Here is a 23,820-nt window from a genome sequence, read left to right on the forward strand (position 1 = left end):
AGCAAAGTCCTGTTTTTGTACTGTCCTCGAGCTCAGAATGGTTTTTTTCCTGTATTTTTAAAGGGTTGCTAAAAACAACAAACAAGGAAGAATCGTCAATGGAGGCCATATGTGGCATTCAAAGTGCAGGATATTTAAATATTTACCATCTGGCCCGTTACATAAAAAGTTTGCCAACCCCTGCAGTACACCAGTGGTTCTCAAAGTGTGGTCCCTGGACCAAAGGGCAGCACCAACATCCTGTAGCAACTTGTTACAGATGCAGATTCTCAGATGCCATCCATGAATTGACACTCTTAAGGGTGGGGCCCAATCCCTGTTTTAACAAGCCCTCCCTGGTTTTGATACTTGCTGAACTTTGAGAATCACTACTTCAGCTAGTGGCTTAATCCTATTTTAAAAGATCACCTGCCTCTCCCTCTCACCAGGTAGCTTCACTGGAAAGTGGAGATTCAGAGTAGGTGTGGCCAATGAGCAGAGGATGCCCTTAAAGGAATATTTTGTTGTTTAGGCACCTGATCACTCCCATTGTTGACATTTGCACAGTCCAGCCAATAGAAATGGTTGATCTAATGCAAATGCCCATCCAGGACCCCAAAAGAACTTTAAGTCAATCCATGCTTAGAGAGCTGGAGAAATAAGAGACCTAGAGAAATTAAGAGGTTTTAAACTACTATAATATTCAAGAGTTGTATATTTGCTGCTTTTGAACATTATGACACCCAGTTAATAACTGGTCTCTAGTTTTCATTATCAGAATACTTCAGTATTTTTTCAACCTTTATCTGAATTCTAGGCACATTTATAATAACTACAATATACTTCCAAGATTTTCTCAACTGATTAACTAATAGGTCAATTAAAATTTAGTCTTCTACTCATGGGTAGCATTCTTAATTTATTTAAATAAAAGTTTACTTGCATAGTGTTTAACATTTTCAAAATGTCCTTGATCTTCATGACTGTGGGTAGGCAGACCGTATCTCCATTTTATAGAGAAGAAAATCAGTCCCAGAGTGACTTGTTCAGTCTCCCTATCCATAGTACCATGGATCTTCTGATTCCATCATTCTGTCCTGTATCCTGAATCTAGCTAGAATTTTTTTCATATTTGTTAACCTTAAAACAGTTTCTGACCTATTGGTCATTTCACCAGCCAAGAGAGAAAAGAAAGTTAATGGAATTTTCTGTTTTATGAGTAACAATTCTATTCTCTTTATGTTGCAATACTTAAAATTTTCCGAAGGTGTATATGTGAGAAACAATGTGTGTGTGCGGGGGGGTGTCAGTGTGCACGCATGCACAGCAGACAGAGAGATGAAAAGCTGAGAGTTCTCTTTGCCCTGGAACATTTAGTACTGTCTGTTGCAGAGGTGAATCACCATTACCCTTTATTTAACTTTAGTTCTTTCTCTGTCAAATTATGAACTTTACAATTTGTCTGGTGGCAGTATACTGTATAAATACCGTGTTTCCCTGAAAATAAGACCTAGCCCAACAATTAGCTCTAATGCGTCTTTGGGGGCAAAAATTAATATAAGACCCGGTCTTATTTTCCTATAATATAAGACCGGGTATAATATAATATAATATAATATAATATAATATAATATAATATAATATAATATAATATAATATAATATAAGACCCGGTCTTATATAAGACCGGGTCTTATATAAAATTTTGCTCCAAAAGACACATTAGAGCTGATTGTTCAGCTAGGTCTTATTTTGTGGGAAACGGTATAAGATCAGTTTACAGAGCAAAATTCATATAGAATAGAAAGAAACAATGAACCACAGATGTGCTTAAAATTTCTTAACAAAGTGGCTGAAATGAGCTTTGAGCTATTTTGAAGAAAGGCAAGGATGAGGCTTAAAAATTCACCACTTAAGATTGATGTTGGTTTGTGATGAAGTTTTCATTGGTCCACAGCAAGATTAAAGTAATAAGGACACCATATTATGAGAGTATATACATATGCATACAAATCGGTGCATAATACTGTCGAACGAACTCAAAGAGTCTAGAGGCTTTCGCTAGATATTAGTGATAGAGATTTATTCAAGGGTCTTAGAGTTTGCAAACTCGGAATACAGCTAGGCAAAAACCTGGAAGTGTTCCAAAGAAGAAAGAAAAGATAAAGAGTTCTTAAAAGACCCATCCTTGAGAAGAATCAGTCCTGCATTCTTAGCCCTAGGATTGGTCCCAGACAGTTATCAGTCAGATGTCAGGAAGTCTGGATGATGGATGCCAGGTGGTACAGAAGATGAGTGCCAGGAGGTCTGGTCATGTCTGCTGGTCTGGATACGTGAGTCCCTTAGAGGATAATCAGGGTTTATCTGGAAGTCCAGGCATTGACACAGGACTGGAAAGTTCAAAAGTTTTAAGTTCCCAGGCTAGTTAGAACAAGAATATCATCATTTCTTCATGCCTCAGCCTACTCAATTTTAGTAATTTAGCCGCTAGACTTAGTGACTCCATTTTATTTCTTCATTCTATTCCTCAAAACTAATCTCTTCCTAATCTGTATGCTTTAATCATGAAGAGGTAAAGTCTTTCAAAATGATGTCCCTGGTAGGCTTATGGGGGTGGAAAATACAGGGAAGGAGAGGATTTGGGAGGGGGTCTTGTGAGGGTGGAAGAAGAGGGGCAGGAGAAAAGTGGGGACAGATGAGGTCTAAAGGGGAGAGAAAATGAGACAGAAAAACAAAGTAAACTGAGCATTCAAGGTAGGGAAAACTTGGCCTGGGACCACAAGGCCAAGTGTAATTGTGCTTATGACAAAACAATTTGTTGCATTCAAATACAGCCCCAGGCAACTGAACCCTCAACTGTTAGGAAATTTTCAGAAAATTAATCCTTTGGTAAGTCCAGATGTTACAGGAAGAAGCTAAAGATGAACACTCAATATGTATCTGAAGATACCAAAACACACGTGTGCACACCCTCTACCCCTGACAAAATCAGGAAGTATGCATTAAACACTTCTACCTGTTTGAGTTGCCAGCTAAATTAATCATCTTTTATATAGACCACCTCTTTTATTTGAAAGAACAACTGGAAAGTAAATGTGGTTATTCAGATGTGGGTATTTGGCAGAAATTTTCTTGAAAATGAATGAGGTCAGCCTGTTATTTCAAGGAAAACACCATGCTTGTCCAGGGGAGATGGCTGTACAGTAGCCAAACTAGATGGTGCTTCCTCAGGGGACAGGTGCTCCCAGGGGCTCTCTTGATGCTAAACAGTGTAAACTCTTTAAGTCTAACTCATGTTTAAACTTTATAATTAAAGTTGTTTTGAATACTGATGGATTTTTCAATAGCAGAGCTAAAAAACATTTTCCAAGGTTTACCTACTACAGAACCACTCATTGTATAGATGAGAAAAATAGAACCCAGATATTAAAAGGCATTTCCAAGGTAACACTCTACACGTGCATGTTTTAGGGCCTAATCTTATATTTTATAGTGCTTTAAACTTCCAACTACTTTCATATATACATGTTCATCTGATCCTTGCACAACCCTGTGAGTATCTAAAGCAGCTTAAAGATAAGGAAACTGAGACTCAAAGAAGATAGTTCTCTGAATGCACTTTATGTTTCCTTGCCCTTTAAGCTATTACCTCAGAGGGTCTGAAATAAGGCTGAGCAAATGGAGAAGACAGAATCTATAAAACTTCGCAACTAATTAGAAGAAAAAACACTGGAGATGAAGAAGCCAGAAAACTTTCAGAAGTTTCTTGCTAGGTCCCCTGGGAGGGTACCATTAAGCGAGGAAATAAAAAGTGAGAAGTAATGCATTCATTCAACAAATGTTTCCTGAAGGCCTTTTCATGGAACTGCTATCATGGGCTTTGGGGGGTTCGACAGGATGGACAGTGCCATTACTGTCTCCATGTGGGAAGACATGGCACGCATGCCAGTGACTCAGATTCGCGGGGGAAAGTGCTAAATGCCATGAGAAAGGCTTAGGTCAAGTCCTGTAGCTGTTCACAGGCGGGAAGGAATGACTTCTGGGCTCGGGAAATGTTATGGAAGAGGAAGCACTTGAAAGGAGTCTTGCAGGATGGGAGAATTTGGACATGCAGAGGTGGCTGTGAGGAGACGAGGAAAATTCAGTTATAGAAAAATAGTGAGAGCAGGGTGTAGAAAGAAGACTATCAGATACAGAGATTGGTAGGAACATAGCATGTATGTAGGCTGACAATGAGAAATTATTATTGAAAACAATTATTCCAATAAGTTATAGAAAATGTTAACTGCTACATACATGGTCAGTTTCCATCTTGTATTCAGTTCATTTTTTTAAGTGATACTTGCCAAACAAATGTCTTTTGAAGTACAACTTAGTTCTTTACATATAAAATTTCATTTTGCATTGACTAGGGTAAGGATTTCAAGTTCAGATAACACAATTGATCTTCCCAGATGTTGGTTTATAGTTTTAGAGAGGGTCCTGCAAAATATCTTACTATGGTCTTATTTTTTAAAATCTACAGTGGTTTACCGTGTTTCCCTGAAAATAAGACCTAACTGGAAAATAAGCTCTAGCATGATTTTTCAGGATGACACCCCCTGAACATGAGCCCTAATATGTCTTTTGGAGCAAAAATTAATATAAGATCAGGTCTTATTTTTGGGGAAACACGGTATTTAAAGTAAACCTGCAATCTTTAGATAACTTTATTCTCCTCACACTTAGAAATTCCATCAGTCCTTTAAATTGCATTTTCATCCGAACTGCATCCCTGTGTCTATCTTCAAATAGCTTAGCTTTGTTTTCCAGGTCTTTCTTCTCCTTTGGCATTAGTGTTTGTTATTATTCACTGTAGAATTTATCTGACTTGGATGTTTATTACTGTTTTTCCCCTAGATAAGCCAGATAAATATGATCCACGTGATGTTGAAAGGCTACAACAAGATGATAACTGGGTTGAAAGTTACTTATTCTGGAGACATGATGCTGTAGATGAAACACTGAAGATGATCGATGAGAGTTTTCAGTGGAGGAAAGAAATGTCTGTCAACGGTAAGCTGTTCAATTTAACCTTGACAGTATGCTATTCCCTGCATAAATGTTACTGTTTTACATTCATCTAATAGTGTATTTGCAAATATCCTTGGCAATCATCATAAACACCAGAATATAATGTATTATACAGACCCAATAACACTTTGAAAGGAGTGTCATGTGAGTAAGTCTTAAAAGTCAGATCATTCATGAGGAAATCAGATCACCAGGAAGCAGAATCACACTCAGACTGTTCACTCACAGCAGAATCTCCTAATGTGTGCTTGTTAGTTCGGTACCATTAAACAATAGCAAGACAACATCTTCGCTCTTAGGCCTAGAGATACTCTTTGCCTGTTTTTCTTAGTTGTTGCCTTATGTTCTTCTCCATCCTCAGAGTTCCTTGTGCTAATAGGTGTTCCATATAGAATAATTGAATGGAGGTCCCCCAAAAGCAACCTTATCCCCAAAGATGCCTTGGCAGCCTTCTTTTAGTGGCTTAATTTCAAGGCCTACTTCAAGACTGAAATTTTCTCCAAAAACGGGAGTTTGAAATCTTAGAGGGAGGTTTTATAATAGTCATCAAATACATAAAGAACTCTTCTCAGAAAAGGTTACTCATTATCTCTCTCCTCCTAAAAATTTAACAAGAAACTGGCATAACTACTGGCTTTGATGAGGTATAAAAAATTTCCTGACCTTGAGGAATATAAACTCTGGAGTGACTGAGTCTGGAGACTTAATACAAAATAGTCAACAAATAAATCGAGCAGACATTCGCCCCAATCCTCACACTTGTAGAAGGAATCCATCAGAAGGGACGTATTTAATAATTCGATTGGAAATGTAAAAACTATAGGTAATTGCAATAAACAGTGATGCATTTATTAATCAAGCAAATAAATACAAATCTGGTATTTCTAAATTACTTAAGGACAGAATAAACGTTTAACAATAGTTTTTTCTTACATAGAATTGCTTGTGTCTAGTGGCAGACAGCAGGTATAAGGTAAAGGGGGTGAGGAAAGATAAAGAAATCTTTGGAAGTTCTTGGGGAACTACTGGCAAATGTAACAAAAGCACTTGCTGTCTTGCTCTGTTGGATCTCGGCCTCACGAGAGACAGGATAGGCCCTCTTTGTTCCTCCTGCTACAGGAGCTAGCACTTTTCCTATTTTCCACTTGCCCCAAGATTATAAAATGTATTAGACTCTACTGGATATCAGGTTTTGTCGAAAAACATTATTTTGCAAATGAAACCATAGTGATTTTTTTCATTAATTCTGAATCTATACTGTAGATATTTATGGGTGTGTTCTCTTGAAATTGTCCAACAGTAACAATATTTGTTTGCAAATCATTATATGAAACACAACCAGACCACGGAAATGTGTCTATGTAAATAAAGGCTGACATGTCAAAGGGCAATGGATTTTTTTTCATTTCTCTCATCTGTATGTAGTTTGTTTACTTAGTAAGAAACACTGTTTTATTGCCAGATGCTCTAGCCAGATGTTTGAATAAACTTTATCTTTTTCATATCAGAGCTACTATATAACAGTACCTTTTACATTGTGAGTTTTCTTTTTAAAAAGGTCCCTAAGTTACAATTACTCATCAAAGTGTATCACTTTTTAGATCTGACTGAATCCTCCATTCCCAGATGGTTACTGGAAATCGGAGGTATTTATCTCCACGGTTATGACAAAGAAGGCAACAAGTTACGTAAGTATATTGAATTTATGGACTGGCTTTTCAAAATTTTGAGATGTACTTGTGTAGCTCAACAGAATTAGTAACAGGCGGCACTTCCTCCATAGGTAGCACATGGCAGGTTCCTTCCAGTTGGGGACAGTTAGGGCCATCTTGACTGAGCGTCTCATACTCGGTAGTTATACTACTGTTTACATTCTACCTAATCAAACAGGCAGCAAAGGCAAATGCTGCAGCCCTAACACAGCCAAAGTAATGTAATTCAGAGTCACTATCATCTTTCTAATTTGATTGTGACATTAAACTTCAACCCAGTACTTTTATGGAAATCTTTTTGACAGTCCCTGAGGGTTGGTACATGGAAGTTTTTCTTTTCAAGTTTCCCAGTCTTGTCCCCTTTCTTTCTCCTCGATCTGTGTGACAGCAGGAGGAACACTAACACTCATCGCTGCCATCCCAACAACTCTCTTCTATCCCCATTGCCCCAAATCCAGCTTGGTTTGTACCAAGGCTGACGCCCAGCAGACGTGTCAGAGCACCATTTCGAGCAGACGTCCTGCCCAGGCAGCTTCGCGCACGTCACTGCATGCCTTGCTCGCCTTCTGCGGCATGTGGTCTGTTCCTGTGTGAACAGTACTCTGTGCATTCTCCTCCTATCACTGGCTCCTCCTCAGTCTTCTTTGCGCATTTGTCCTTCCACTTGTCCTTTAAAAGTGCTTCCCTGGCTTCATTCCTTTTTTTGGCCTCTTTTCCTTTCTAGCTGATACAGTGTCTTTGAGTGATCTCACGTACCTTGACAGCTTCAGCTGCCTCCCCTGAAGGGCGCTGAGCCCACACCGTCCCCAGGCCACGTGCACATACATGCCCAGCTACCCACTGATGGGTGCCACCAGATTGATTACCAGCCGGCTGCCTTCAACATAACACACAGCTGAACACCCGAGTCCCACCATCTGCTCTGCCCCTGTACTGCCCAGCTCAGGCCAGCAACCACTGGCTCGTCCCTCTGACGTAGCTTCACTTCGCCCGTCTGGTTTCACCAGCACTTCCTCAGTTCAGTCCCTCACTAGCTCTTTCCCGCAGCGCCTTCCCAGGGCAGCAGCTGTTGGGTTTCCTCTCTGTCTCTTCCAGTCTCCTCTCTATGCTGCTGCCTGAGAGATGTTGTAAACAGGAAAATCAAAACACCTTAGCATTGTATGCAGTCCTCAAATCCCAGCCCTATCTCTGCTTAGCTTCACCTCTCATGTTTTGTCTTAGCTGCCACCACTCTGAATGGTTTGCCACACTCACCTACGTGCACGACACCCACTCACACCTCCACGGTGCCTCTGTCCAGCCTCTTCCTCTGCAAGGAACATTTTTTCTATTGCGCAACAGAAGCAATGACGACTTTCTTTTTCGTTAAGCACAGTTAAGGGTACTCTTATCTTATTACCAAATATGGTTTGTTCTCTTGTATTTTCTTTCCCCCCTTACTTACTAGTGGAGGATATTTCCTAACTTTCTGCTACTCTTTAACGTTCTCAAGTGCACACTACTTCTCATTTAGAAAAAGGAAGAGATATTTTAATCTGAGAAACAAAATGAATTATAAATGAAGAAAAATGAAAAGGGAAAGAATGATATACGTATAAAATAATGTTATAATGCCATAAACATTTTTCTTATTTTTATCTTATGTTCTGCTAAAAGTCTGGATCAGGGTGAAGTATCATATAAAAGATCATAAAACCATACTGGACAAAAAGAAGCTTATCGCATTCTGGTTGGAACGTTATGCTAAAAGAGAAAGTGGGAAACCTATAACAGTGATGTTTGATCTGTCAGAAACTGGACTAAACAGCATAGTAAGCATTTTTCTTTAATTCTAAATCATTGTTTATCTTCCATCCTTCCTGTCCTCCCTGCCACTCCTCCCTAACCAAATTTTGCTATAAAATTGAGCTAACCAAGTTATGTTTCAGATTTATTCTCCGCTCTCCCGTGTTATGAGTGAAGTCAAACATGGAGTAAGATTTGCAAACAAATAAATTTGCTTCAGTATTTAGCACTGAAACTGTAGATTTCCTACAAATGTTCCTTGTCTGACACACATGATGTAGAGGTAGGATGTGGAGGCTGACAGGCTACTGAGCACACGTGGTCACTGAACTTTTCTGCCAAAGCTCATATCCTACAGCACCTACCCCTGTAAAGCACTCAGTAAATACTAAGGAAAGTCTGCTCTCTATTGCACCATTACATTCATACAGTGCCTTGCAGCTGTGAGATGTTCACCTGAGTTTTGCACATACAGCACTTTGTGATTTTGTTGGGGTTCTGTTTGCTTCTTTGGATTCCAGAAAACTGGAAACCAATTTTCCCCAAGTGATTTTGCCAAGTTTAAAAAAATAAATCAAACCTACCAGTCTTTAATTTGGGCGCTTGTGACCTGAGTGGTAACTACAAACCCTTCAGCAGCGATGGGGATCCATCCATAAGCACATTTATTAGAGCTGTCGTCTCTTACATTCAACCCTTGGCTAATTCTGGTAGCAGTAAAGTGGCATTCACACACCTGCCTGGGGCAGTGTTAAAACTGTTTGAAAATCCATTTGGCAAAATACCATGTTTCCCTGAAAATAAGACCTATCCGGACCATCAGCTCTAATGTGTCTTTTGGAGCAAAAATTATATAAGACCCGGTCTTATTTTAACATAAGACCGGGTCTTATATAATATACCATGTTTCCCCGAAAATAAGATCTAGCCAGACAGTCAGCTCTAATGTGTTTTTTGTAGCAAAAATTAATGTAAGACCCAGTCTTATTTTACTATAATATAAGACTGGGTATGATATGATATATATGATATGATATGATATGATATGATATGATATGATATGATATGATATGATATGATATATGATTCCGGGTCTTATATTAATTTTTGCTACGAAAGACGCATTAGAGCTGATGGTACGGCTAGGTCTTATTTTCAGGGAAACACGGTATGTTAAGAATCTTAAAGTGTTTACATTCATACTCTGCCTGGTAACTAATTTCTGGAATCTATTTGTATTCTAAAGAAAGAATCCTGAATATAGAAAAAGCATTGTGCACCAAAATGTTTTTTTCAGAGTGTTATTTAAAATAGTGGAAAATTAGAAAAATGCATATGTCAGCATGGTGAAATAGTAAATTATGGTGTATCTAGTTGATGGAGTATGTTTAGTGGTATTTATAAAGAATTTGTAGTAATATTGGAAAATGACCTTTTTTAATGAAAAAAGGCAACAGAATTGTATCATGATACCTAGCCACAAAAAGAAAACCTTGGATATTGCAAAAACAAATAAATGAAAAACAAACTAGAGAGAACTAGAGATGAGTTGCTTTGGGTGGTAGAGTTTTTAATCTTTCTATATTTCTATTTATATTTTAAGAATTCATTGCCCTGGATTTTTTCAATCTAGTTTCTGTCTCAATGAGTTTTAGATGATAGAGTAAGTCATTTTATGCCCAAAATCTAAATCTAAATGCCTAAATATATAATAAAAATAAATCATGATTCTGTTATCCTTTATGTATAATTTTCTAATTGTTAACCCAGAATCATGAAAAATAATTGTTAATGTTTTTATTGCCAAATATAGGGGCAAAGAATTAACTTGAACTGTCTGATTTTTTCCAAACTACTTATATGTTACCTCATTATCTTTAATTTATAAAGTTTATTTGCATTACTATTTAATTCATTATTAATGTTTTTAAATACTTGAACCTTATCGAATAATTTTTATATATCACCCTCATGAATCACAAAGGATTTAAGTTGGCTGTATAAAGATGTATACAGAATTACAAGGCAAGACATTTTAAAAATTACTTGTTAAAGAGTTGGGCCACTAATTTGGCGCTAAGCTCTCAGCTGCCTACCTAAAAGAAATGGAATCATTTCAAACTATTTCAGAGACCATACTTTCAAACCAGGGTCTTAGGAGAAGTGTATTCATTCCTGATACTTGAACTAAAGAGAAAAGTCTTGAAAGGGAGGACATTTTACAAGATAATGAATAGCGATCCCCACAAAATGCAGACCAGTAGTTTCATGGAGTTTTTTTTATGTAGAGCCCACTACTATACATACATCAGTGACATCCTATCAAATCTACTTCAATTAGCAGTAACTTGGGATTTTTATAAGCAAGGACATTCAACTACATAAAAGATGAAAACAAAAATATTGGAGACTTTTTAGGCAATTTCTGGGGGCCACAGATCATATACTAGGTAACAAATTTATATATAACTAGTTATTTTGAGATATTTCTTTGACTCTTATTTAACTACAAATTATTAAGCTCTATGCACAGTGGATATGAAAATTAGTTATAAAGGTATTATTATATACTAGGATTTGTCCCATAATAAATACTTAAGATAGTTAAGGATGCTTACTTTCAGTTTACTGGAGTTAAAGATGCTGTAGCTCACATGCTAGAAAAGACTTTATAGACTCATTTCTAGGACAACCCACCTTTCGGTAATTGATGGATTTAAGTTTGCCTGGTTTTATATATGCGTGTGTGTGTGTGTGTGTGTGTGTGTGTGTGTGTGTGTGTATGTGTATGTATGTACCGAGGGTGCTAAAAATGTATACACATGACTTGTATTCATCTTTTGTTATCAATATATATTATTACGACTTTAATACAGTTTTTTCCTTTCTTAAAATGTGCATACATTTTTTGGCACCGTGTGTGTGTATCTTTCACCCTACAGTCCTTATAAAATGGCTGATCAGGATTAGTAAGACAGCTTGTGGCCATGGAATAACATGGACTGAAATGATCCATGTGAATAGTAACCCTAATAACCTAATTTCATGTTGCTGAGTTCATTGCAGTGAAACCAACCAGTTATGTTTATAAAGTCTCCCAGAAATTGGAGTCAGTGACCAACACTTGAATATAAACTAAGAAATTCTAATTCTAGATCCCTAAATAAGAGGAAAGAAGCTAGAAATGAAATAGATATAGCAGGCCAATATTACCAGGTTAACTTATGTAAAACACTAAAAATATATATTTTATTGAAGCTGTTAGAGGTGTAGAAATTAGCTTGAAGAAGAAAATATACCATAATTTACATACAAATGTATTATCATTCCAAGTAGTCAGTTTGTAAACTGTATAGTTGTTTCAAAAATTATTTAACAGATTTTTAGATTTTCTCTATGCAGATTGCTTTTAGCTCCATTTTATAATGCCATGTTACCTTAGCTGCCTGAGTATCTAACTAGTTTGAGGTAACATGAATGATATTTAAGCTTCTGATTTCTTTAACTCAGTTTTAGGACCGATTATTAAAAGTGGCTTAATGAACAAATTGGTAGCTACATTTTGCCATGGGGATATGAAAGACGGTTTGGGGAATATAATCAATAATGTTGTAAAGATTTTGTAGGGTGTCAGATGGGTACTTGTCCTATTAGGGAGACCACTTTATGGACGGTGTAGATGCCTGATCACTGCACTGTATACCTGAAGCTGAAGCTGAATAATAGTGAATGTCAACTATAATTATATGTATATATGGTCACAGGATATGGAGTACAACATGGGGAATAGAGTCAATGGTATTGTAACAGCTATATATGATGTCAGGGTAGAAAATTGGGGGAGGGGGCTTATCACTTTGTGAGGGTTGTAAATGTCTAACTAGTACATTGTTTTGTACACCTGAAACTAATTTAAAACGTGGCTTAATGATGTAAAACGTTAATTCTTGGGAATATAGCTATTTATATAATCGCTTATTTTTTAAGATGTTAATAATTGTCTCATTTGTACTTAATAATTTATCACCTTAAATGTGGACATTCTTAAAGATTTCAATATGTAATCTTTATTTTAGGACATGGATTTTGTACGCTTTATCATCAACTGCTTTAAGGTTTATTACCCTAAATACCTCTGTAAGTAAATTACTTCTTTATAAAAATATAACTATGTAGAAACTGTAGATAATGCCTGAGAATTGTAGTGCTTTATATTATTATGGACTTTAATAGCTGAAACATTGTTTCGTGATGCAGAGCTTAAATGTGTTCATAGACATTTAAGTGCATTTTCTAGTAGGTACAGGGGGAAATTTTCATAAATAATCATTGTCATTTACAGTTAGTTTTAAGAGTTTAAGTTCTAAACTGTATATATGACATCCTGTAACATACACATACACATAGGGACTATCTCATTTTTACTAATCTTTCAATTGATAAATTTCTTTAAAATAATATTTATTATATGGAACTTCTTACATACAAGAAACAGACAAACAGTATTGATAAAGTATACTCTGATAAGCAAACTCATACATAAAGTACACTGTGTTACTAATTGCTGTTTAACAACTGTCATTGAGAAAACACTTGACTGTCCTGTACTACACTTGAATGTGGCATTTGGAGTTTGTTTTTAATTGTGATTATTCCATTAATTACCTGAATGAAGAACTCCTAAATCTTACTCATTTTTTATTTATTGGATCTATGTGATGGTTTCCCCCTGGAGAAATGAAGTTTCCATCCCTCATAAACAGAAATATTTTTAACCTAAGTGGGTTGAAAGTGAAAAGACAGAAAAGAGGCAACAGGAAAATCAGAAAATAAACTCACAGCTCTGTCTGGGCACACCCCTGGCAAATATCACAATTAGGGTCTTTGGGGACTTGTGACTCAAGTGAGACTGGAGCATAAAATCCCTAAATTGTCTTACTTTGGCATGCTTTTGCATCATTATGAATGTGAAATGAGGAACAGGCAAATAGCATTATGGATATCAAGGCTCAGGGCCACTCCTAGCCATTTGTTCTTATGTCTTCAGAGAAAGTATTCATGAACGTTTTTAGTTAAAGAGAATGTCTGGTTTGGGGACCCTGTAGGATCTGCTGTTCCTTCTGAATTCTTCCACTGCCCCATATTATTAGCTTGTTTCTCCAGGGTACAAACTGAAAATAAAGTAGCCACTTGTTTATCGAAATAGCTGATGGAGTTTATGAAGAGTCATTTATAAATAGTATTATCATTATTACCTTATAAAACACATCCACGATTTTTTGAGAAAACTATCAATAAATTCATGGCTCAAAGATGAATTGAAATACTATTCATTCCAATAACTAGAGATAATGTATATATTCTACCTACCTAATGTAGTTTTGCAGACATTGAAATTTATAGAATCTTAAATTGATTATGCTTCAGAATCTGTCATGAAATATGATTACTTCTTAATAGTATTAAGTACCAGGGTACCACTTTGCAGATACCATGTGCTTATCATGTACTTCACTATCCTACATTAATATAATCATTCTAGGAGGTTCTTTGCTCAGAAGAATGAAATTACATTTTAATTCTTCTGGAATGAAGACTAAATTAGATATCAAAAATCCCTTTTGTGGTTTCTGGTTCTTTCTCACAATTGTTAATAGGGCTGTTTAATATCTTCATCTAAGTATGCAAATAATACTTTTGTATACTTTGGAATTATTGGTTTCCTGGAGCTCATAATATTAAGAAAAGTAGAAACAATTTTTGTTTCTTCAAATATAATGACTTATTAAAATAGTGGGGACAACTGTGAGAATGGTTTAGCAATATAATCTCTAGAAAATTATATTAATAATTGAAACCATAAATTAGATGTTGAAATTATTTTAAAAGTCAATGGACTTCAGCACTAATATGACATGCCACATCCAAAGATTCCACTTACCCACTTAACTATTTTCTTCTGTACCTTTCTGCAAACAGCAAAAGCAATAAATAAATAAAAGAACAGGCTACTTGGCAAAGGACAGTGATAGTGCATTATTCATTTCTCAGAAGCCATCCTCGTGGGTGGGCCCCTCACCACAGTGAGAAGTTAGTTTAGTTCGAGCACCACTCATACTTCACTGACTTAGAACTGAGTCAACCAGCTCACTTTTTAGTTACGTTTAGATCACCATTTTTTCTAGGTCAGGTAGAAGTGATATTGCTATAGTGGTACTAAGTCACATTCAATGAATTTTTTTTTTAATCTTTCAGCAAAAATAGTGATCTTTGATATGCCTTGGATAATGAACGGTGAGTATGTTACTGATACTTTCTAAAACAAAATGTCTGATTTCCTTTTTTCTTTGCCAATTTAGCCATATTTCTATGGTTGTTTTTTTAAAAAATGTTTATATTGAGCTTGGTGTATACGTACTCTTAAGAGGCTAGAGCTAAAACACTCAAAGGCTGTTCCAAAGCAAACTGGGCTAGCTTTCTGCCTCCAGGCCCTGGGGACACCCATTTGTCTTCTCTAAAAACAGCCTCAAGATGTTCAACCATTCAGGCAAAACTATAGTCAGAAGCCTTACTTTGTCACCCACAGATGGGGTATTTCATACACAGGCCTTGGCTAAGTTTTCTTACAGCCTTCAGATATTGAGGAAGAAATTAGAATGAATCTGAAATTTACTCCAAATCTCTGAGTCACATAGCCTTTATGAGTCATGATACATTTTTTGATTAAAAAATTTTTTTAACTATTGAAAACACTAGTAATAAAAAAATATCTCACAAAGAAAAGCCCAGGCCTAAATGGCTTGACTGGTAAATCTACCAAACATATAAAGAAGAATCAACACCAATCCTTCTCAAACTCTTCCAAAAAATAAAAGAAGAAGGAACACTGCCCAACTCATTTTATGAGGCATCTGTCCCTAATAACAAACATCACAGGAAAAGAAAACTACAGACCAGTATTCCTTATGAATATAGATGGACCAACCTCAATAAAGTACTAACAAACCGAATCTAGCAGCATATAAAAAGGATTATACACCATGACCAAGAGGGATTTATCTCAGGAATGCAAGGTCAGTTAACATATGAAAATCAATCAGTGTTATCCAACATACTAATAGGCTAGAAGAAAAAAAAACACATGATCATCTCAATAGACACCGAAAAAGCATTTGACAAAATCCAGTACAGTCTCATGATAAAAGCTCTCAAGAAACTAGGAATTGTAGGTGCAAAGAGTGGAACAACTGTGAAGTTTGGAGGACCACAGTAGTCCACACAAGACTACCCTCACTTCTGACACCAACTGTAAGTTCAAGGGGTTCCCAGAACCACTCTCAGGTTCACTAGAATGACACACAGAACTCACTGTAAGTTACTATACTCAGTTACGGTTTATTACAGGAAAGGATTCAGATTAAAATTAGCCAAGAGAAGAAAGACATAGGGCAGAATCCAGGAAAGGGCCAAATGTGAAGCAAGTTAATTTCCCAGCATCGACATGGGGCAGTACCCGTGGAGTACTGCCAACCAGGGAAGCTCGCCCATACAGTGGTGTTCAGAGTTTTTATTGGGGTTCCATTGCATAGGCCTGACTGACTTACTACATGGTTTATCTCCGTCTCCAGTCTTTCCAGAGGTCTGATACTGTGTGACGCAAAGCTCCCCCCCCCCACTCATTGTTCTAGTGTGACCCAGGGCCCCCAAACAAAGACACTCCTATCGGGCATGAAGATTACCTCCCAGAAACTGAGGGCAAAGGCCAGACCTTTCTTTGAGTAAAGGTTAATTCTTCACCACACAGAAGAGAACTTCCTCAGCCTGATGAAGGGCTTCTGTGAAAACCCGCAGCTAACATCATATTTAGTGGTGAACGAGTGAATGCCTTCTCTCTTAGATCAGGGACAAGACAAGGTTGTCTGCTTTCACCACTTATATTGCCAGGGCATTGAGGCAAGAAAAAGAAAGAAAGGGCATCCAGACTGGAAAAGAAGTAATACTATCTATATTTGCAGGTGACATAATCTTCTATATGGAAAATTTTAAGGAATACAGTCTCAAAAAAACCTATTAGAACTAATAAACAAGTTCAGCAAGGTGACAGAGTACGTAGTTAATACACAAAATCAATAGTATTTCTATATACTAGCAATGAATAATCCATAAATGAAATTAAGAAAACAATTCCATTTATAATAGCATCACAAAGAATAAAGTACTTAGAAATAAAATTAATAAGTTTAAGACTTACACACTGAAAACTATAAAACACCACTGAAGGATATTCAAGACCTAGTTATACAGACATCTCTTATTCAAGGATTAGAAGACCTGATATTGTTAAGATAGCAGTACTTCCTGAATTGATCTAGATTCAGTGCAGTCCCTATAAAAATCCCAGCTGCCTTTTTTACAGAAATTGACAAGCTTGTCTTTAAATTGATATGGAAATGCAAGAGACCCAGACTAGTAAAAATAATTTTGAAAAAGAACAACGCAATTGAAGGATTCATACTTCCACACTTCTTGATTTCTAAACTTACTACAAAGCTATAGTAATTAAGACACTGTGGTAGATATAAGCATAGACATATAGATGAATAAAATAGAATTGAGAGTCCAAAAATAAACCCTAACGTTGATGGTTGATTTTTTAACAATGGTGCAAAGACAATTCAGTGGAGAAAGAATAGTCTTTTTAATAAATAGTACTAGAACTGAATAGCCATCCACAGTCAACAGAATGAATTGGACCTCTACCTCCCATTATACACAAAATTTCACTAAAAATGGATCAGAGACCTAAATGTAAAACTATAAAATTCTTATAAGAACTCTTAGGAGTATATCTTTGTGACCTTGGATTAGGCAGTGATTTCTTAGATATAACACCAAAAAAGTACAAGTGACAAAAGAAAATAAATACATTGAACTTCATTAAAATGTAAAATTTTTGTGCTCCAGAAGATACCATCAAAAAGTTGAAAAGACAGCTCTCAGAATGGAATAAAATATTTACAAGTCAATATTTACATCTGATAAGGGACTTATGTCGAGAATATATAAATAACTTTTACAATGCAACAATAAAAAGACACATGGCCCAATTAAAAAGGGCCAAAGAGTTGAATAGACATTTTTGCAAAGAAGATATGCAAATGGTCAATGAACACATAAAAAGATGTTCAACATCATTAGTCATTAGAGAAATTCAAGTCAAAACCAAATGAGATACTTCACACCGACTAGGATGGCTGTAATCAGAGACAGACAGTAACAAGCGTTGGTGAGGATGTGGAGAAATTGGGACCCTCATACATTGCTGTGGGAATATAAAATGGTGCAGCCACAGTGGAAAACAGCCTGGCAGTTCCTCAAAAAGTTAAATATAAGAGTTACCATATGACCCAGCAATTCCACTCCTAAGTATATCCCAAAGAGAATTGAAAGCATATGTCTGCACAAAAACTTGTACACAAATGTTCACAGCAGCATTATTCATAATAGTGAAAAGTGGGAACAACCCAAATGTTCATCAGTTGATGAATGGATAAACAAATGTTACATATCCATGAAAGGGAAAATGATTCAGCAGTAAAAAGGAATCAAATACTGATACATGCTACATCATGGATGAACCTTAAAAACACACTGAGTGAACAAAGCCAGTAGGGAAAAAAAAAACACTGTATGATTCCATTTATATGAAATGTCCTAAATAGGCAAATCCATAAAAACAAAGCCAATTAGTGTTTGCCAGGGAACGGAAGAGGATGAGGAGACTGCTAATGGATAAGGGTTTCTTTTTGGTGTGATGAAAATGTTGTGAAATTAGATAGTGGTGATGGTTGTGCAACTCTGTGAATGTACTAAAAACCATTGATGTGTATACTTTAAAAGGGTAAATTGTATGGTATGTAAATTACATCTCAATTAACCTGTTCTTAAAAAATCAGATTTCGCACTTTAGTTAATTCAAGTAGCAGAACTTTAAATATGTCAACTCTCACTTTCAAAATGGAAATTAATGAACATGTAAATGTTATGAAAAAAATTTAAGCATAATTAGCAAAGTAAAAACGTAATTTTCTGAACTACTATTTAATGTTTATTATGCTGTTGTATTTCCTGATTTTTTTTATTGACGCTTTTGCAAATTTAATGCAGGATTCCTCTTTTCATTTCTTTAAAATGTGCTTAGAATGTCATGATGGAAACAAGATTTTAAAAATTAAGTATAAATCAGAATGGCATGACAGAACAGATTGTAATTACTAAACAGCTGGGTTTGATAAGAATTTATACCTGCACACTCCGTAAATTCCTCACAGTTGCATAAACTGCAGGGCTTGGGAGAAAGGCAGAGAAGTTTGGGTTAAGGTGGAAGAAGTCTGGGTCTAGCTCACACCCATAATGAAGAGAGTTACTTCCTTCTCTTCCTGACTTCCCATTTGAGGATGTTTTTCAGATTGGCGGATTATCAGAAGCGTAAGGCCAATGACTCTCCCCATACTATTGTGCAGTTTTCCCCCGAATTACATTGCTGTTTGATTCAGTGTCTGGAAATCTTAGTAGTTGGAATCATTGATGGATTTGTGCAGAGGCCAGAACCCTGATAAGTTTATTAGAGAATATCTGGGTAATTTAATCTTCCTGAATCTTCATGGAACATTTGAAATCCATAAGGGACAGTCACAGTGTAAATGCCTACAGGAATGAGAGACTATTAAGTATCATGCCATGGAAAGATACATATTAACAGATTTTAGCCCAAACTAATTCCAGAAGACCTGCGTTAGCACATACAGTAAATTAATTGAGAAAGAGAATGAAAAGAATTTAATGAAGTGACTGTTTTTTCTTCAGCTGCTTTCAAAATTGTGAAATCCTGGCTTGGTCCAGAAGCAGTGAGTCTGTTGAAGTTTACAAGTAAAAATGAAGTCCAAGACTATGTCAGTGTAGAATACCTGCCTCCCCACATGGGTGGAACTGTAAGTATAGTACTGGAAACTCGTTTCTAAAATAAGACTGTGTCACAACACTTTGGGCTGTATTCTTTCCTCAAGGAAAAAGGAAAATCAATGTCATAACATCCAAAGAAACATCACAGATACCCCAAAGTAGAAAGCAGTGTTAAGACATTTGTAAAATTTTCAAGTTGTTCCCGTGCTACTTTTGAATGGTTTTAAACTGGAAAGTATTCACTAAAATAGTATTTAGTATTCAGAAACAAGTATTCAGTAAAAAGTCTTTCTACTGCTATCCCAACCACCCTGTCTTCTTCCCCAGTTTTATTTCTTACATTTATTTCCAGAGATCTCTATTGCCTATATAAGCAACTGTATTATATATGTAATATATGTATAAGCAAATGTAGTATATGTGTAATTCTTCCTCTTTCCCATCTCTTTTAAACAAGTAGTACATTTATACACTATTGAGCATCCTGCTTTTTTCTTCACAATATATCTTAGAGATCATTCCTAATCAATGTGACAGCCAACTTATTCTTTATTTATGGCTGCATAGTATTCCAGTGTCTAGAGATGACCCATACGTTATTTAATTAATAACCATAAGGTAATTATTTGGACATGTCTTTACTTTGCTTCCAATTGTTTACTATTGAACAGTCTTTTTAATTTAAAAGATAATATGTACTATCGAGATTTTTTGGAAATGATTTTACTACTTACAAGTAAGAGACCAGGATTAGTAGGTATGTGTTAAACTCCTAATACTGTTTAACAATGAAACATATTGATAATGACTTTTTTAATAAACTGTGAAACCTATGGAATTGGTGCTTTGAGTTAACTTGATTGATAACATTTCTATTACTTGATTTTTATAATGTACTTTGTATACTGCCTTTCTGGCATAATTGTATTCAACCAGAACCAAGGGGATAGCAAGATGAAAAGTTTTGGTATGTCCTTTTATTTGTTTTCTTTGATTAAAAAAACTTGAACTAATATTTTTAAACTTTGCTGGTTTCCTATTCTGAGACTTATTTCACATTTTAACCTAGAAAAACAGAGTATGGTTCATTTCAAGTACTAAGTTAAAATAGTGATTTGATTCATTTGTCATTTTTTTATAGTTTGCCCATAGAATTGTTGTATCTTAAAATTAATAGTACTTAGTAAAATTTACTTTTTTTAGGGGTAGAAAAAGGTTATTTTATTTCCCTTTTTTGTTGTTAGTGGTATATTTCTTCAGGATTATAGTCAAGTTGTAATTAGGACTGATATTTTCTAACATAATTTTTTGTTTTCAAAAAATAATACAAACGCATGATATTTTTAGAAACAGCAAACAATACTAAAGACTGAAAAGTATAAGAGTACAGTGAAAAGTACATGTCCCTCCCAAGGTCACTGCCCATTGCTACTCCCCAGAGGCAGTCACTGTTTCCAAGTTTTCTCTCCTTCCAGAGATATTCTATCCAGTGTTTTTTTACATAATGGTCATATATCACACATGTTGTGGGGCTTTTTTCATATCATTTATTTTTAGGTTATACCATATTGATTCATAGAGGTCTGTGGTTCTTTAAACTATTGCAGAATATTCCATTGTGTCGATATAACATAACTTATTTAATCAGTTCTCTTTTGAAGGTACCTTATTTTCTAATCCTTTTTCCATTACTAATAATGCTGCAGTGACTATCCTTATAAATTATTCTTGGCACACACGTGCAGCAGTATATGTAGAAGGTAAACTCCTAGAAATAAAATCATTAGGTCAGTGGGTATATTTAGTTTTTAATTTTAGTAGTTGTTGCCAATTTCCCTCTAAAGAGATTCTCCCCATTTATCAATGATGTGTGAGAATGCTTGAACCACATTCTCGCCAACACCACATACCGTGTTTCTCCGAAAATAAGGCCAGGTCTTATATTAATTTTTGCTTCAAAAGACACATTAGGGCTTATGTTCAGGGGATGTCATCCTGAAAAATCATTCTAGGGCTTATTTTCCAGTTAGGTCTTATTTTCAGGGAAACACGGTAGTCTCATTTTTGCCAGTCTCAGGTGAAAAATATTTTATTATAGTTTTAATTTGCATTTCTTTTATTGTAAATGATGTTGGGCATGTTTTAATGATTTAAAAGGCAGTCTTCATTCTTTTTCTATGAACTATATCATTCCTTTATTCCTTGTTCTGTTGGGTTATTATTTTCTTGTTGATTTGTATATACCGTGTTTCCCCAAAAATAAGACCTAGCCATACAATCAGCTTTAATGCGTCTTTTGGAGCAAAAATTAATACAAGACCCGGTCTTATTTTACTATAGGACCAGGTCTTATATAAGACCAGGTATATAACATAAGATAAGATAAGATAACATAACATAACATAACATAACATAACATAACATAACATAACATAACATAACATAACATCGGGTCTTATATAAGACCGGGTCTTACATGAATTTTTGCTCCAAAAGACGCAATACAGCTGATTGTCCAGTTAGGTCTTATTTTCGGGGAAACATGGTATTAACAAAAGGTGTCTTTTGTTTCTGATATGTGTGGTGCATATTTTCCCAATTGTGGCCTTTTTCTTAAAAAACAAATTTCATTTTAGTGTGCTCAATTTTTAATCAATATTTGTATGCCTTCTAGGTTTTGTGCTATGCTTAGAAAGGCTACCTCTACTTAGGGTTTTTTTAATCCTCCCATGTGTTGTTCTGAATCTTACATGGTTTTTAAAAAAATAAACGCACATATGCACACATAGTTAAAGCTTTCACCCATCTGAAATACTTTTGCTGTAAAGAGTGAGCTAAAGATCCAACTTGGTTGTTTTACAGATGGCTGGCCAGTTGTCCCATACCACTTACTACTCTTTCCCTTTCTGGTTTTAAATTTCACTACTGTTTGTTTTCTTGGCTAAAGTAATGGATTTTAACTTTACTAAGAGAATTATTTTTCTATCCACTTCTTAGCAGACTGATCCAAAATTATTTTATTTTAGGATCCTTTCAAGTATACCTATCCACCACTAGTAGATGATGACTTCCAGACACCACTGTGTGAAAATGGTCCTATTGCCAGTGAGGATGAAGCTTCAAGTAAGGAAGACATAGAAAGTGATGGCAAAGAAACCTTGGAAACAGTTTCTAATGAAGAACAAACAGCTCTTCTGAAAAAGGTAATTCTACAAATAAAATTGAGTCAAAAGCTGTGGCCTAGCCCCAATTCTACTGTTAGCTTGCTATGTGATTATGTGTAATCCACTTAAAAGTTTCTGTCCTTCTCATCTTTGTATGTAAAAGAGAAAGAAGAAGGAGGGGATGGGCCAGTTCCATACTGTTGTATAAAAATTGGTAAAATGCACCTGGAAGGAATTGTAGCTATTTTTTATTTGTCTGAAATAAAAGTAATTGAAAACTTTACTTTGATCTGCTTCCTCTATTTCATATTTTAAAAAGCACTTTGTTGTCATCTTGCTATCCATAATCAGGGGCTTAATAGATAAATACATTGTAATTTAGAACAAATTTAAAGAGTCTTAAGGGAAGGACCATGTTGTATTTTCTACAGTGACATTTATAGTAGGCACTCAAATATATGTTACTGTAATGTTAATATATACTAAATATACAATGCAGATATAATAAACCTATGTTAAAGATTATAATTTGGATTGAATCAATATAATGTTTACTTTTTGATCTAATGACCTACCCAACTGTCAGTATGAAACTAAATTTCTTTTTTCTTCATATATATTTTTTTGTCTTTAGATTAACCTAACCGAAGCTGTTTCCAAAGCAGAAGAAAATGAAAAGATTGATTCCAAGATGAAAGGTTTCAAGAAACCATTGAGTGTATTTAAGGGGCCCTTATTACACATCAGGTAATAGTGGAAGATTTTATTAGCTATGCTTTTATAACATATTTTGATCATCTTGAAGGATCTGCAAAGTAAGAAAACTTCTATAGTATTTTTGAAACTGTGGAAATACACAATTATGGATTAGGTGAAGACTCACCTTGGTTTCCAGACATAGTGGATATTTTTAGCTACTTTTTTTTATTCCATTGAGTGTGTTTAAAAGGCCCTCATTATCACAACAGATAATAAAATTGAATATTCATATATTAACAGTAAATCTTAATGACATGCATTTTCCTCATTATACTGGTACTGTTAGACTTGCACAAATTCAGAGATGCTAGAAACAACATTGAAATGTAGGCATTTATCAATTTGACCTTCCAAAAGCTGAAGCTGAACCAGAAAAGTAGGTTTTTT

General features: G+C 35.5%; 1 protein-coding gene across 2 annotated transcripts in view; it reads left to right on the forward strand.

Annotated features, from left to right (window-relative positions):
- Positions 1-23,820, forward strand: part of MOSPD2 (motile sperm domain containing 2) — a 44,990-nt gene that overhangs the window by 12,477 nt on the left and 8,693 nt on the right. For both annotated transcript variants that reach the window (XM_019746332.2, XM_019746331.2), the window contains exons 3-10: positions 4,878-5,033; positions 6,653-6,739; positions 8,420-8,574; positions 12,625-12,685; positions 14,804-14,842; positions 19,415-19,539; positions 22,537-22,713; positions 23,309-23,421. In XM_019746332.2, the coding sequence (XP_019601891.2) occupies positions 4,878-5,033; positions 6,653-6,739; positions 8,420-8,574; positions 12,625-12,685; positions 14,804-14,842; positions 19,415-19,539; positions 22,537-22,713; positions 23,309-23,421 (913 nt within the window). The remainder of the gene's footprint in view (positions 1-4,877; positions 5,034-6,652; positions 6,740-8,419; positions 8,575-12,624; positions 12,686-14,803; positions 14,843-19,414; positions 19,540-22,536; positions 22,714-23,308; positions 23,422-23,820) is intronic.

Source organism: Rhinolophus sinicus, chromosome X (genome assembly GCF_036562045.2).
Source record: "Rhinolophus sinicus isolate RSC01 chromosome X, ASM3656204v1, whole genome shotgun sequence".
Lineage (NCBI taxonomy): Eukaryota > Metazoa > Chordata > Mammalia > Chiroptera > Rhinolophidae > Rhinolophus > Rhinolophus sinicus.